Source organism: Priapulus caudatus, unplaced genomic scaffold (genome assembly GCF_000485595.1).
Source record: "Priapulus caudatus unplaced genomic scaffold, Priapulus_caudatus-5.0.1 Scaffold454, whole genome shotgun sequence".
In the NCBI taxonomy this organism is placed as follows: Eukaryota; Metazoa; Priapulida; class Priapulimorpha; order Priapulimorphida; family Priapulidae; genus Priapulus; species Priapulus caudatus.
In genome coordinates, this window is record NW_014577515.1 from 64,295 (window position 1) to 81,607 (window position 17,313).

General features: G+C 45.2%; 1 protein-coding gene across 1 annotated transcript; it reads right to left on the reverse strand.

Annotated features, from left to right (window-relative positions):
• Positions 1–205: 205 nt before the first annotated feature.
• LOC106810568 lies at positions 206–14,840 on the reverse strand. The gene is made up of 10 exons (XM_014813956.1): positions 14,678–14,840; positions 11,184–11,252; positions 6,639–10,923; positions 6,101–6,294; positions 5,268–5,425; positions 4,641–4,792; positions 4,266–4,347; positions 3,354–3,519; positions 2,879–3,020; positions 206–2,290 (listed from the first exon to the last, which is right to left on the reverse strand). The coding sequence occupies exons 2-10, from the start codon at positions 11,214–11,216 to the stop codon at positions 2,088–2,090; spliced, it is 5,415 nt and encodes a 1,804-aa protein (XP_014669442.1). The 5' UTR covers positions 11,217–11,252; positions 14,678–14,840; the 3' UTR covers positions 206–2,087.
• Positions 14,841–17,313: the final 2,473 nt, after the last annotated feature.

The following is a 17,313-nucleotide window of genomic DNA, read 5'->3' on the forward strand; positions in this document are numbered from 1 at the left end:
TCGGCGGCGGTCACGCTTCTTTTTGAACTCTCGTGTCGAAAGGCGTTAGCAGCAGCAGCAGCGATTCCGATTGGCGACGACATGAATGAGACGTAGCTGGTAGGAGGGCAGGAGTCGTCGACGAGACCTCGAGTGCCTGCTCGATCATTAGAACGAAATAGAGACGACAGGTGTGCATTCACGAGATACGCTAGACTATTAGAGATGCCTATACGGTCGATTGCAGTTCATTTATTACAAATTTTCAGTCACTTCACAATTACGTCGACAGGTGTATTGTATCGTGGAGGCAGTGATGTATATTAAATATGTGTTACAATAGTGATCATGCCATCATTCATTGGCAAAATGCATATATAATAATCAAGAGTCCATAATAGAAATGTTCAATTATGAACTCTTGATAATAATTAAACATGAATTGCACACGCAAGTGTTTGCACATTTTCAGCTGAGCGTAGCTCAGCCCGCTTCCATTCCAGCAATGTTTATAACACAGGAAACCTGAAAACACCTCAAGACTGTTAAGGATTTTGTGTGAATCCTACAAACTGTACGTTGCAATTACAGAAAATAATCGCATTACGAAAAGCCGCTACGCTCCTGAGTAACTAACAAGGAGAATATAGCTTATAAGTTATATCGGCCATATAATCTCTGAGCTTACCAAAATAATTTTTTGCTACTAACGTGTGCGTTTATACCGACTATAAATGATAAAAACAGTAATCCTTAACAAGCATTGGATACAAATAACAGCATCTAACTTCGCAACATGTGATCGCTAAGTTATCCTATCCATATGAGTTAATCGTAATAAAAATATAATTTAGTCGATTTATATAATTTCTATAACTTTAACATGTGAAATGTAATTATGTGTACAATAGCCACATTTGATAGTGGGGAATCCCGGTGGGGTTTATATCATAACAATAAACATAAGATAATGTGTTCAAATTGTTATAAAGAGGGTTTGATACTTATTACATGCTTGTATTTTACAGTAGCTATAATGATATAAAACTGTGATTAATTATGTATCAACACAATCATAACACATTAGAACAGTATCGCTTTACACACAGCGCGACGCATATAAACAACAATCTTATAAAACTAATAATACCACACGATAGGCCATATGAAATCGTAGTATTATAATACTGACAAATACAGGGGATATTTAACAACAACATTTAAAATATATTCGTTAGTTTAATTAGTATATAAAAATTACGAGGCCATACACACATTTCACACACCCACGCGGCGAATGGGCACGATGCAACAAGCACACGTATTGACTAAATCTTCTTGTACTTTTTAGAGAAAATCTTTTGTAATTCACTCGCTACTTAGCTCAAGCATCTGCCAACTAATTCCGACGTTGCACGCTTAATTTGTTGGTCAGAGGTATTCTTACTTAGTAAATCGCTGCAAGTTGTAATTTAGGGGTGATATATCTAACGCAGGTACGTGTGGGGTGGGGGGGATATGGAGGTCTCGTTAAATGAGTGACATCGGTCGAAAAGGCTGGTAGAGCTATGGCATTCCCCCATCGTCAGTAATTGCAATAGTTATTTTATATTACAATGGTAATTGCAATGACAATTGAGATTCATTCGTGAGAGAATTTTCGACGATTAAACGTTAAGATCGAAACGTCTTGTGTTGACGCTTGAAGTTAGCAATGTGCCGTGGAAGCAAATATATGAATAAATACGCTCGTTATAAGCTTAATCTGCAATATGGGACGTATTCCGACAGGGCGTTTTGATATTTCGTAATTTACGCAACTATACCTATTTACAAAATTGTTCGAACGTAATTCGCACTGAACGCGTGTCCAAGTACCGCGCCACGCGTGCGGCCCCCGCTAACATTGCACACGCTTGAAGTAGGCCTAGATATCCGGCTACCGCACACGCCCGTACAGCTGATCTAACATGCCACTCCGAGTGTGAACAAAACGAAAGCGGTAACAAAATGCACATCTACTGCCGGATGACGTTGCCACGACAACGTCGACAACTTGCAGGCGGCGATGACAACCATTGTGTTGCTACAATGATACGCGTTCTTTCCTAAGGCTTATGGTGAATGGTTGGCATTTCAAACATCTCGTGCATATTTGGGGCGCCTTGCCTATACTTTCTGCGCATGCCCAGGAAGAATGCCACACTTACAAATACCAAGAGTAGGAGGAGCATCAGCGTCAGAGAGATGGCCAATGTCGACTTTGATATGCATCGCGAATTCTGGCGACTGTATCCCGGCGCGTTCATACCTGTAACGTAAGCAACAAGAATGAAAATCTATTACAAGATGGTGGTTATAACTTTAGGCGCATGCAATGAACCTTGATCTTAATTTGAAACTTCCTGTATTGCACGATAAATATTTTATCGCTCATTGATCTTTGTGTAAAGTTTAGTTGTCGTACAGTGTCATAATTTTAATATAGGATCTGACCTCAATATGGTTAGCGTTACGTTTGCGTTCGTGTTCGGTTATCATAATGTATACAATTATTATGAGTAGGACCTACATTTTTGCCGTGAAAGCGGTCTTCTAAAATGAAGTCGTTAGTGTAGCCGTTTTCGTAGCCACGGGGATATAAGCACATAAACTATTGCTCATTTCGCTTTCATTGCACAGTTCATAAGCACCTGCCAATATGGCAACCTTTTGGTTGTTTATACGTCATCCCCCGTGTTCGTCGGTATGTACTAATAGATAATAACTAAAAACCCGAGTTTGCTCCAAACTACGCATGCGATTTAACGTCGATATTACTACAAGCATATATGGGCTTGACGAGAGATACGAGTGCAATATACCATGAACACACAACGTGATCATCAACTTTCCTCACCTATCGGAAACTGTCCGTCTATATGCTCGCCGGGAAGAATGATTTTGAGGCCTCTGTAGACATTGGTAATTTTGGTTACATCCGATTGCGCCTCATCTGTCGATCTCTTTCGCCTGCTTCTGCTTTCGTCGTCGCACGTCCGCTGCAAACATATTGCTCGTGTCATTGTTGTCGTAAAAGCAATATCTAAAATTCATATTAGGCTTATGGCTGAATAGAAATGTGCGTTTTTGCGTAACGTTAACAAAACCTAAATTGATGCGAGCGAATTTCGCATTACATTGAGATATAACGTCAGTACCCTCTTGCATCCAACAATGATATTTTCGCGGGGAGATTATATATCACGCCGAGCGATTTCACAGCGTCGTGAACTACGCTTAGAGAAAGCATGCATAGAGTACAGCGTGTTCGTATACGGATCACGTAACGCGTTCATACAGTGACACAAAGACAACACTATAAAGATCCTTACCGGTCTACACTTGTTTTTACAGACGTTGACGTTGCACTCGAAATACACGTTGTCCTTGTCGGGGAATTTGAAGCTCTTGAACACCGCGTAAACGTATGTTTCGCCATTGTTGTTGTAACGCGGATTCTTGTTGAACGCTCCGATGAGTTGTTTATTAATGGGACACCTGTCAGCAAAGGGATAATTATCATGATTAAATGCTATCGTGTTAACAGTGTTATGTTTGTACACCATACTTCGTAAATACACTTTACTAAACAAAAAATCCTAAGCCGGGGACCAAACTTTTCCGTGTCTATGTACTGCAAGAAATACTTGAATTATAATTTGTATAATTTGATTAATACCGTTATATGCGAAGCGATGAATTTGACATTGCTAAATGAAATTAACATACTATTATTAACATACGATGTTTAGGCTAGTAATTATATATATATATATATATATATATATATATTCCCATTTTTTCATCACCCATAAAAAAGGGCTGACATCTACACATAAAACAACACATAATTACCAATAGGATTTGTCGTTTTTATTTATTACAGCTTCGAGATTGTTGAATATACATAAAGAAATGCGAGGAAAATATAGCTCCCGCATCGAACATTCACTGCAAAAGTGATCTTTAACTTTGGGACTAAATGCGCACGCTGATATCTCGACATCAACGTTTCTAATTCGACAGGAACTTGCGTCATTCGCCACGCACGCACATTATGCGATTCGATAATGTGTAGCTACAAAACTAGCTGAGAGTTTTTCACATCGTAACTAAACGAAAAGTCATTACTAATATCTGGGGTTAATAATGACAAATTACAAATGTACAATTTTTTGCAATTTTTTTTTTAAGAGAGAGAGAGAGAGAGAGAGAGAGAGAGAGAGAGAGAGAGAGATACATACCCGTCCGTGTCTATTAGGTTCACCTTGCCTAGAGGAGTACCACTGTGGGCGTAACAGTCCGTTACCCAGATATCCCAGTTTCCTATGCGACAAAATGAAGATTTTAATACGCTACATGTAGTTTTACATAAAACAGTATATAAGATAATAAAGTTTGAGATTAAACGAGATTCGTCCCTATTCATCGTATCTGAGAACGAAAGAGTCATAACTGTGTTACTTCTATACCACCCAGAAGTTATACGACCATAGTTCATGCACGCCCGCCGTGCGTAGTTTTCAGCAGTAGCTTTAACATTTAGAGACTCTGTCTGGACCTGCCATCTGGAACGTATTTATTAATAGCGAGAACATTTCCAATCAGCACACTCTTACCAGTATCCTTGTAGTGAACGACGATGGATGCTAGTTCGCCAACCACCAGTGTAGAGCTAGGCGAAGAACGTGGATCTTTGCCTGCCACTACCTTGAGGTATATATCCGGCAGTGGGACAGGGGATGTTTCAAACGCACCGCCTTGAATATGCCTGTTTACGGACACACATGTATCTTAGTATGGTATATTTGATAAAATATAGAAACGCTAAATATATCAACGCAGAATTAAAAGCTAAATTTGCTGTCTTGGGAACTGCGCAAAAAATCCGTGTCACATGTTAGACTCCGGTTTTCGAATGTCGGGTTTGCAACGGATGTTAACTATTATCTGGCTCAATTGGAACCATCCCAGACGACATTTTTTCGCAATGACGCGTAAAACGTTGCTTGCAATACGCCGTCGGTATATTGTACTAGGTCAAAGAGATGCTTCAACAGACACGCATGAATGCGATTATCATGAAACGCCCTTTCGTACACTGCTGCCACCTCGCGGTATGCTGAGTATCGACGAAAGAAATCGTGTCGCGTCAATAGCGTCTCGCGTTAAATGCCAATCAATAAACCTAAGTTAGCTCATTGACCTAAATAATTACGAGCCAAATATATCTGTAGAATACTCACGCGACACCGGTTTGCACTGCGACGTTGTTTGCGTGTATTATTGGTGTGGAGCATGACACGGTGTAAGCTCTGTCTGAAGGACCCAGAACACCTGACTGCCGATCGTTCATCACGACGATGGTGTTAGCGAACGCCTGATGCGCAGTACCGGTATCATACTGAAAATACACGCGCACACATACGTGAAATAACTGATAATGGACTATTGATAATGGACTATCGATTATGATTAAAGGGATTACGTCACTGTAATTGCGATTCGTCTTACAAAACATCAGGCTACACACACACACACACACACACACACACGCACACGCCCACCCGCACGCAAGCACGCACGCACACGCGCGCACACACACACACACGCACGCGCGCACACACACACGCACGCGCACGCACGCACGCACGCACGCACGCACGCACGCACAAACCACACACACACACACACACACACACACACACACACACACACACACATACAAACATATATATATATATAATGACAAAATAAACTTATAGTTACTTAACTACATGTGAAAGAAGCATATATCTTACTAATTAGACTCGATTGATATGTATATGAATTTCGCTAGGAACAAGGTGATTATCAGTTCGAGTATGATAGAGCATCATCGGCCATGCTAACGATGCTCACTAATATTCATACCTCGCCCCTGAAATGACCCTATACTGCAACGGCTTCGCGTGATTCCCCGTCAAACTGTCATTTTTTTCAAAAACAGTCTACCTAAAAACCCATCACGGCATCCACGGTCTGGAGTTATCGACAGAATTAATTAACGTTATTATCATAATTAACGTAATTAACTTACGACGTCGCCCGCTTCCTGAACTCCGCATCCGTCGAGCGGGAACTCGACGACGGGGTCGGCACTGGTGAGGATCTCGGACGTGCAGCCCGGCGTGTTGAAGTACTCTCTCGCGTACACGAGACCCGTGAACTGACGCTTGAAGTGAAGGTTGACGGCCATGACCCGCCGCTCCGTGTCGCACTGAACGTCGATGTCTGGCGCCGCAGAGAGAAACGCAAAAAAGGTGTAAATACTAGGCAGTGTCTGATGGAGGCAGGGATGAAGCTCATGTTCTCGCGTTTATCAACGTACGGTCATGAAACGAATAAACAGAATAAAAATGAATGAGTAATTATTTAATTAAATAAATAATTATCATAAATATGATTTAATTCCATGCAGCAATATTCCGCCGTATTGCTATGCACACATAAGGTTTTAAGAAACACACATGAAGGATGTACGCGGGCATCAGCCGGATAAAATTTCTGTGACAAATTATAAATAAAAATGACGCACAATTATTGGATAAACTTTACGAGTTTAAAAGCGTTCGTACCGGTTAGCATTTCGTCGATCGTTGGCCCATCTCCGCCGCCAGTATACGGCGTTTGTGTCGTAAATTGATAACCGTACGACTCCCTGCCCGTCGTTGATGGTGTAGCCTGCGTGGTCGCATACCGGGTTGAACCGCCCCGTGCTTGCTCGTTACCCTGTCTGTCATCATCATAAACCCGCGCGCCGGCACTGGAGCGACCGTCGTCCCACGGGTTTAGAAACCCGGCCCGTTGCTGTGCAGTCGCTCGGCTGTTGGAAACAAGTTGAGGCCGCCTCGTCGTTGTGCTCCAGGGGAAATAGTAATTACTGATTCTCGCGTTTGCGAACTGATTGCCGTCGGCGGCGTCGAACTCGGTGTAAGAGGGTTCGTCGGCTCGCTGGTCGGCGCCGTACGCGTCAACAGCGTCGCGTACGGCGACGCCGACCTCGGCTCGTTCTCGAATCTGCTGCGTCGGCGCGCTCGCTTTATCGAATTCGCCCGCCTTGCCGCCGACGACGAGCGCGTTGAGCGGCAACGGAACTTTGCCGTTGTTCTTCGTCCACGGATTGAAGAGTCCCCGCTCGTCGAACGATCCGAATCCGTTATCCGGTCCGCTTACAGGCACGACCTGTCCGGTGCCGCTGCTTGTCACGCTGGGGTTGTTGTTGATCGAGCCACCAGCGGCGACGACGAGCGGTACGGTGGGACCGCTCTGGTTGTCACCGTACGCCTGAGTGTTGTACGTGTACGTGCCGCCGGTAAGCGGGTTGTAGACGGAGAGGCGCGACGGAGTTTTGCCTTCCTGTTGATAACCGGATTGGAATATTCCCTCCTGGCTTTCGTATCCGGTTCCGTATCCCGGCGACTCTTGCTGCGACGGGTATTGCGGTTTCTCCTTAACGGGAACTCCGACGTTCGTGTAGGCGCCGTAGTTTCCCACCTGCACCTTCTCGGGCTCGGGTTCTTGCGCGCCGACGTACGGGTTTACAATGCCACGCGCATCTCCCGCGCGCGCTGCCCCTGTCGGCTGTGAAATCTGTACGCTGTACGTAGGCCTGTGTTGGCTGTTAAGCTGCAGCGGCTGCGATCCATCTCTAACGGGAATCTGCGCGTTATGAATCGCGCCCGTCGGCGAGAAATCCGGCTGAGAAGAAACGACGTATTTGTAAGACTCAGGCGCCGCCGCTCCCGCTCCGTGCTGGTTCAAATTCTGCAGTCCGCCTACATTCGCTCCGCCGCTCTGCGGAAACTGTCCAATGGGCGTTTTGTCAGCAACCTGAGCTTCGAGTACATTCGGCCGGTAATTGCGCTCCTGTACTTGCACGCCGACGTTCGTATAGGCCGGGTGACTTCCTATTAGGACGGTGCGTCGTTTCTCGTTAATCGGAACGCCGACGCTCGCCGTCTGCTTTGCCGTGTTGAACGACACGTACGGCTTATCCTTGACAGGCACGTCGATGTTGTATGCTTGGTCCGTTTGCGTGAAGTCCTGCTGCTGATGCTCTTCCCGGTCGAGTAGGGCTGATATCTGCTGCTGCTGGCGCTGCAACTGCTGGGCTTGCGCGGTACCGTCGAAAGAAAGGCGCGGGCTTATGTCACCCGCATTCTGTATTATACTAGCAGGAAATTCTGGCAATTGTTGTGCGCCTTGGTAGTCGCGCGCAGAGACTCCTACGTGTGCAGTCATTCCGCGCCCAAATGCTGGCATGAGATCTTGACGTTGTTGCAACACGCCGGAGTAGTTAATAAGGTTTTCCGGTTGATTTGTATCCTCTGCTGGCAAACTAACGCCTTCAATCGGCGATAGATGGCGCGCCTCGTCAACATTGACACCGATATTACTGGAATAGCGTGCATCGACATTATCGGCTCTTCCCTGGCCCTGGCCCGCTGTCAGACCAACGTTGGCATCGTAGAGTTGTCCGTTGGCCGATTTTAGTGCATCCAGCGAGTAAAATCCTTGCGGGATGAAATCGGTGTCTAAATCGGGCGATGCCGCACCCTGATTATCGAAATAACCATTTTGCGATAGCAACCCATTGTCTACCGGCGCGCCCACGTTCGTGTACATTTGAGAATTACCGACTCTGATCGATTCCTGCGCTTCGCCGACGGGCAGACCTAGGTTGGCGCGATACTGCGACCCGCGGAAATCCATGGCTGGCTGTTCGGCATCGACGGGTTCGTAGTAGGGCGAGTTGAGGCCGGGGTTGAAGCGCGCTGCATTCTGCTCGCCGTAGGCGGCGTAGTAGCGCTGGTCATCGGTCACGTCCGGCGCCTGTCGGTCGGCGAGTTGGTCGTCGTAGCGCGGCGGAGCGCTGCCGCCGTCGGCGTTGCCGACGCTCCAGTAGTGCGGCTGCGGCGGGAACACGCCCTCGTTGAGATTCTGCGAGGCGTCGGCGGGAGAATTCCAGTCCGGCACGAAGCTTCCGGCCTGATTTCCGTTCTGGTCGGCAGCGAAACTTAGACTGGCTCTGGTTCTTTGCGGAAGCGAGTCTGTCGGAACGTCCTGCGGATTTTGATGTACGTCGGCTTTGTCGGGAGCGGCCAGCCCGGCGGTGTACTGTCCCATGTTGTAAGCATTGTCCTGCTGCTGCTGCTGCTGCTGTTGTTGTTGTTGTTGTTGTTGTTGTTGTTGTTGTTGTTGTTGTTGCTCAGTAATCGCTGGCGCTGTGTAGGCATGGCTAGGGTAGTCGTTTATCGGTTGGGGCGCTGGCTCCTGTCGCTCCCTGACCGCAACGCCGATAGACTGCGAAGCTCCCGCCGAGTTTCTGTCGTCGCCCGTGCCGGCGCTGTACTCCTGGATGTGCTCGGGAACGTTGTTCGGCCGCTGGCCGTCTCTCACGGTAACGCCGATGTTTCCGACGGCGTCGATGTTGGACGATGGTCGCTGCAGCAGCGGCGCTTGCGAGCGCTCGTACGAGCCGAAAACGACGCCGCGCTGGTCGCCGTAGTTCTGCTGCGGCAGTCGTCCAGCATCGGCGACGAACTGTGACCCAGCTCGCGTCTCGGTGTCACTACCTGAGTTGTTATCGATCACAGGTATGGCGGCACCGGGATATTCGGGATCTTCCGATTTCTGAAAGACGCCTCTGAAGTTGTAGGGTCGGTGGCCGGGGGCGAGGTAGGGGTGGTAGAGGTTATCGCTTTCGATTCTCAGCGGCTGACGAATTCTCTGCGTGACGAGCGGCGTGTCGGTTTGCGGTCCGGAATACGCGCCTAGTTGTAGTGTTGGTTCTGGCTCAGCAGACGGTGATTCGGTGGTCGGTGCCTGAGTTGTAGTGGTGGTCTGTGTTGTACGCGCGAGCGGCTGCTCTGCTACGAACGGCGTACTGCTTGGGCGCTGCGCTTGCGCAAATGATGTAGATTTGGTTGGCGAAAATGCGTACACGGACGGACGAAGGTCCAACGGTTTCGGCTTAAACTGAAACGGGACCCCGAATCCTCTCGTTCTGTCCGTCTCCTTGGCGCGCGCTTTCCCGGCGGCTGGAAGCGAAAAGCCGCCTTCTGCTGCCTGTGGCGTCAGCTGAAACGCGGGCCGCGCGTACGCCGTGGGCAGAGCTGCAAAGCCGCTGCCAACAGGTCGTGCTAAAGGCGAATCCTGAACGGTGACCTTATCCGCGTTACCGACAATCTGAGGCTCGTTGTCGTTGAATGCGATGCTGTCCAACGGAATAGCAGACGCAACGCCACTCACTAACGCTGCGGAGTCATCCTGCTCCGTGCCAATCCCCGTACCGATTCTTGTCGATGCGAGCTTAGTACCCGGATCAACGCCAGCAAAGCGCCCCTGCTCGGGTTTATCTAGGGGTTTCAGTGTTGGCTGCTGGGTCGTCTGCGTGGTTACCTGCTGGACGCCCCGCTGGCTTCCCGTCTGTGTGAACTGGTAGCGCTCGTACGGGTTCCTCTTCGTCGGCCCCGCGTCGCGTGTCTTCGATATGCGACCGACCTGTCGAGTTGTTCCGACATTGTACGAAACGGTTTGATCTAACGATCCGGATACCTTGACGGCGACTGCGCTACCTTTCACAACCCCGGCTGGAGGCCTGGGGCGTACCGCGTCGACGCCCACGGTTTGCTCGCTCTTTGGATTCAGTAAAGTCGGCTTGTCACCGCCGACGACTTGCACGACGCCGGGACCCGAGTTGACAAGTCCGATGCTCGGATTGTCGCGACGCTCGTCCGATGCGGTTGTCTCCGTCGACGCGACAGTTGTTTCGACGTAATCAGTTCCCGGATTGTAGGGTTCGGTGTCTGTCCCATAGTTCCACGGCGTGTGTGTCGTTTGGGCGGCGGCAGCAGCTGCCTGTAATGTAGGATCGGCGTAAGAACGCGAGATCTACGCAACGCGGTAACGAAAGTGAACTGTCTTGATCGAGCAACTTTAACTGTTAACCAGAACTGTTAAAAACTTTGCAGTTTAGCCATTACATCAAGCAGTAATGCCAATACTATAAGTCTGAAATAAAACGGAACTGTAAATAAGAAATGCTTCGCTTATCGAACGGCTTTCGTTTCTTCGCTCCATTTTGTTACTAAAACACGGATATTTATTTTTCCACGTACCAGAAGCAGTAAGGTGAGCCACGTGGCAGTCATACTCACTGGGGGCTCGTCTCACTATTCCCACTTTAACTGAAAAGAAAACAGGAATAAGTTAATACACACACGGGCTTACGTACGATTAAAAACGCGCCCGGCACACTACAGTAGACAACTAGGTGAGCTACGTGTGTATTCCAGTTTGAGAGAAGCTTTATATAACCTCATGGGAGCAGCACCGATGAAATAATCGTCATAAAGCAATAGGATAATATATCCTGTTTAGTTCCGGATAATTATATTTGTTCATTTCAAACCAATTGTGTCTCGATAACGATTCAGAAGTGACTGTATCTAAACAGGTGCGTGACAGACCTAGAAAAGCTGCATGCCTAGAAGCACATGTACAATGTGTTCGATATTCCTAGCGCTTGAATTTAATTGTAATCTTTCTCGTTTCAAATATCATATAATAGAGAGACTGAGAGACACGACAACTATCAAACCAGAAGCATTCAACGATGCATGCCTATGCATATACATCGTGCGTGCGTCTGTACGTGCGTGCGCGCGCGTGTGTGTCCGTTCGTCCCTGTGTGCCCGCGTGCACGGTAGGTACGTGTATGTGCGTGTAGTGTGTGTGTAGTTGTGTGTGTGTGTGTGTGTGTGTGTGTGTGTGTGTGTGTGTGCGTGCGTGCGTGCGTGCGTATGTGCGTGCGCGCGTGACTAGGTGTGTATGTGGCGTATACAATACGATCCACGTGCGTGTGTGTGCGTGTGCGTGCGCGCATGTGTGGTGTAAACAATAAGATACGTCTATCAGACGTCTCTATGCCTACATCTCTGTGCACGGATACAGCGAGAGACGAGCAGAATTATTCGCTCTTGTCATTGTACTCGCAGTTCAGATAAAATAAAGGCTCAAGGGGCATTGTAAAGAGAAACCGAATTTCTAAGCCGAAAACAAAAGAAAGCACGCATCCATTTACAAGGGTGCATCGACTAAAATAGCGTCTAGTACAATGCGCTAACCGTAGCCTATCTCTAATCTCGACAATAGACGAGAAATTATCCAGTCACTGTAGCGAGCAACCGCGCAGGCAGCGATTATGTAATCAAACGACGCTTTCTTGGCGTGTGACCCCGGAAGACTTTCGCTTTACGACTCGAGTGAAGGAGAAGCGAGTGAAAGCGCCATCTACTATAGTTCGTGCGCGACTGATACTATCGGGCTGGAGCGTCCCGAGAGCAACCCGTGCCTGCGCACAGACGTGGCGCGTCGGTCACGCCTGCACGCGCATCCATATATTCACTTTCGGATACATTCTATAGAACCAGCCTCAGGGCAGCACGGGCAGGCGTTCATTATTCGGCTGCGATTCATACTTCCTCGTTAAGGCGCGCGGTCACTGACACACATGCGACCCGGCGCATCCGTTCCGAGGATTGCCGTGCCTGTAGTCAGATATCACCACGGCAGGTGACACTGTTTGGTACTCTAACTTAGTGTGCCGAATCCGGCTGCGCTCAAAAAAAGTAAGCCATGACAACAGGTTCAGTAAAACTATCTGTTAAACAAATAGAAATATTGACTCTAACACACGCTCGAGTGATTGCTTTTTTCAGTTCCTTGTTGTAATCTATGCGCACTGGCAACCATTACCATTGTGTTTTTTCCGCTACATTCATAAACAGATGGAAACGCATCTACGCATGGGTTAAAAAAAAATTGTCACTGTTCTAGAAGAATCTTGCTCTTTTTGAATCTCGTTTTTAGACATTTGTTTCGCCGGGCCGCGAAATTTTTTTTCCCAAACGGTATAACATAGCGAAGAATTTAGCGCCTTCTGATTGGCTGCTTCGATTATAGTAATATTATATGTTATAATAATGAGTAAAATATGTGTCTTTCATGGAAAATACATCAGAAAACTTATACTTATCTAGCGGTCATAAACCAAAACAAACATTTACAAACGGCATTTGTTCTCTTGTCTTGAAGGTTTTCTTTAGTCAAAGCAAATCAGTCAAGAAACGGCATGATATTTGGGTTAATTTACTCAAACCCATGTTGTTTTAAAGAAAACATACTAAAAACTACTTTAACCTAACTTACAGAAAGTTCGGGAAAGTTTTTGGTAGATAATTGGGGATTTTGGCTACAAGTCTTGGAAGCTGACATCTTGCCAAATTCCAGCCAATCAGAAGGCGCCTAAATCCTTCCTATGTTATACCGTTTGGGGAAAAAAATTTCGCCGCCGGGCCATCATGATCTAGTGAAAATCGCCGAGATAAACCGTGAAACAAATTAATGTACAAAGATGGCATTTGTTTTCTATGGTATAGCTTGCGCGTTTCGGTACGCGCGAGTATGGGATGTAACGTTTGGCTCCGAGGGAAAGTAATCACATGTGGGCAAATATCCATCCCACCGCTCAGTTCATGAACTTTCTTTCTTCGCCCTCATCTTCGATATTGTCCCCTAATGTCCTCAAAACGACGATTATATTCTCGTAAATCTACGCTCTACGGCAACAAGGAAGCATCTAGTTAGACTGACGCATTGTGATACATGTAAGAATGACTAACGTGTAGATCAACCCGTCTGCGATATTCTGGTAGTATAAAGCAAAGGACAAAAAGACGGTCGGGACTGTCTTCTTCGAAAGTATAGTTTAGTGGCAGGCGTCACCCCCGGCTATTATACGGTAGTCGATTGTTGCCCATACCAGTTTTTACTTTATTGCACTTCCTATATTCCTAACGACAACAGTATCTTGGCTTTTCGTTCGCCTTGACGGTAAAACAGTAACGTGTCACAAGACCGTAGAGAATGAGAAAGCGTGTTACGGGGAATATATAGATAACATCGAAAATTATTTTCCGTTGACGACTATGTGTAGAGGATTCTTATTGTGAGGGGTAACTACGTTAGTAGATTCTAACTCAAAGGTTACTGATGTCATATTAGCATTGGCGGTGCAATGACAACTTAAACGCTATCAGAGTCTAGCGCCATGTATATGATGTCTTACTACGTAAAGATCGCCCGCCAAATATCTCAAAATGTAACCACTGATGAATAATTAACGTTCGATCATCAGTAAAGTTGGAGACTGTTAGTTGAAGTTAAAGACTGGAAATGCATTAATATTAATTTTTATCAAACGAATGATATAATAAGGATAATAAGTATAAAACTATTAATGTAGTCCATCTTCAACGTTATGATTACATCACAATTTTCGTTCGAACAATTGAGTAAACATAATTATAATGTAATACTACGTGTACGTATACTACGCGTGTGTGTTGTCGAAATGCAGTAAACTTTGTCTATCATATTAGGAGCCCTGAACAAAAAAGCATCAATGACCTCTTGATAATTTCCTTTTATATTACTACATATAATATTGCGCCATCGAAACCAACCAGTACCAGGTTCTCCGACTCGTCTTATACGTTAATCGTGGTATACGCACAGCGATACGCGCGGAAACGAAACGTCGAGTACTTACCGATAGCGTTGTAGTCCTGCTGTCAATGTTATTTCGGTGCTCTCGATATCCGACGCTATAGCGAACTGCGCTGATTGATGGACACACGGTTGTGTTGTTTGCACTTATAGCAGGGAGATGCCCGTTGGTCGGAGAAGCCGGCCCACGATGACCCTACCGTAACTTTCTCTTACTGCCATTCCTCGCCGGTTGCCGCGAGGGCGTGGCCTGTTCGTCGATGCGGATCGCTGATGGTCATCCCACACACGAGGAGCAGCCGGGTGGAAACATGTGGATACTGGCTCCCGTCACGCTTTCGTACTCAAGTTCACGGTTAGTTATATTACTGCCGGCATACGATTCCAAATTAATTCCTCGTGTTTCTGGTGAAAGTTATATAAGACCAAGTATGTAATAATTATTGTAATTTCGCCTTCGTTCAACGTGTTGCTCTATTATATAGGTTATGTGCATTTGTGATCACATTTTCTTCCTCTCGCGAACAAACACATAGTGTGCAACCTTCCTCTAAAGTAGAACGTATTATATTATGGATCAATGCTAACAAATATTTGTTGAAATTTATCGAGTTGACGTTTTATTGATGATCTGTATGAACGGAACGAGGAAGTCACGGAGCACACGCCCGTGCGTATCAAAAATAGTGTGCGTGTGTGTGTGTGTGTGTGTGTGTGTGTGTGTGTGTGTGTGTGTGCGGTGTGTGTGTGTAGTGTGTAGTGTGTGTGTGTGTGTGTGTGTGTGTGTCGTAGGTAGTAGGTAGTGTGTGTGTGTGTATGTGTGTGATGTGTGTGGTGTGTGTGTGTGCTGGTGTTTGTGTGTGTGTGTGTGTGTGTGTGTGTGTGTTGTTGTGTGTGTGTGTGTGTTGTGGTGAAAGAGAAAGAAAGAGAGAAACAAAGCGTAACAAAAGAAGGTTCAAGAAAGTGAATTGGAAGGAAAACAAAGATACAGAGAGGGAGAAAATAAAGAGAGGTGGAGGTAGAGAGAAAGGGGAGATAGAGTGAATGAAATGAGAGAATAGGAGGAAAAAAAAGATCGACATATCAAGTATCGGAACAGTATGCCTCTGTCAATTCCACGTGATTAGTTTTTTCGATTCGAATTATTTAATAACTTTAAGCAGGACGGACAATCTTTACCAGAATTTTTTCCTTCATAACTGATAGCGTAAACGTATGCTTGTGCATGCAATGTATATGTTGAAATAAACATAGTTTTGTCGATTTATAGTAGAAAGGACAACTATTAAACAGTATGGGCAATATCTTCCCGCGATGTCTGCCTAGTTATTGCATGTCACAAGATTGCTCGGTTGCTCGCAAAGAAACGCACTTTAATGAAATTAGCAACATTTACTCCGAAACTAATTGCTGCATTTTAATTCTGTATAGCGCCTATTTTATTGTAAAATGCATGAAACTTACCGTAAATCTGCAGAATTGCTAATTGCTCACTAGCAGGGATGACTTGAGATTTTCGCGATTAGTTTGATTAGCGGGCAACGCGCTAATGTGGTTCTAAGAACATCAGCAGTTGTGTTGATATTTATCTCTAATATTATAAGAGATCTATAATTATACACATCCTGTTATTAATTCAGGGAGAAATTAAAACACAGTCGTGGATGATATGCTTACTGCGCGTAGTTCTAGTCATGACTGACGACACAAACACTTTAACAATTAATTATAAGCACGCCAATATGTAAAAATTTCTCTATAAGACTTTAGCATAGGCACTGATACTATGGTTGCGCTTGCCCTAAAAATATTACCCAACATGGTTATCAACTTTGAATCGTAAATTATTTATAATTAAGTAGAAGAGCACATACTTTAATTAAGTAAGAGTGATATTAAAAATGTCTATTTCATTGTCAGAAATTCAATAGTTACCAAATAATACTAAGCAATTATCATAATTATATGTAAAACTAATTTAATTCGAATTAAACATTTTTAAATTAGCCAATTACACTACTTGTAGTGGATATAAACCACTGTGATCCAAATTGCTTACTTAATAGTTTTGTAGTAAGTAACATAATTTTTTTAATTGAAAACTCTCTAATAACAAGCCTGTAATGCGCATGACTTTGTTTATACAAAAAATGTAAAATTTGCTGAAATTATAAATTTAAAGCAGCTAAGCAATTCAGAATAGTAATATATCGGAAAATTGGAGTCTATAGAGCCAAAATGCTATACATTCATAAGTATAAAGAAGGTACTAATCATAGATCTACGCGAATTCTTACATACAGGTAACTGAGGTGTGTTTTCGGCATGGCCTAGAATCGTCAGAGAAATATTAATTATGCTAAAAAGTCAACGACTCCTTGTACTACTAACTCAGAGGTTGTTCAGGCTAACGACCCCGTAGATATGACTGTACATTAATTCGCGGCTCATTGACACATCTATATGTCAACACACAATGACAAGACAGAAAGAACGTGTGAGTGATCCTTAATTGTCTTTTTGTGGTGTACTGGCTTTAGCACCGCGTGTACCGTGTATTTAAGAGGGCAAATCAATTACAACTAGAGCACTCCGGAGAGCGCAGACCTCCGCAATAGGCAGCTAATTCTCTCACTGTTAAAAATTTAAAATTTAATTAATTGGATCCGTATCAACCAC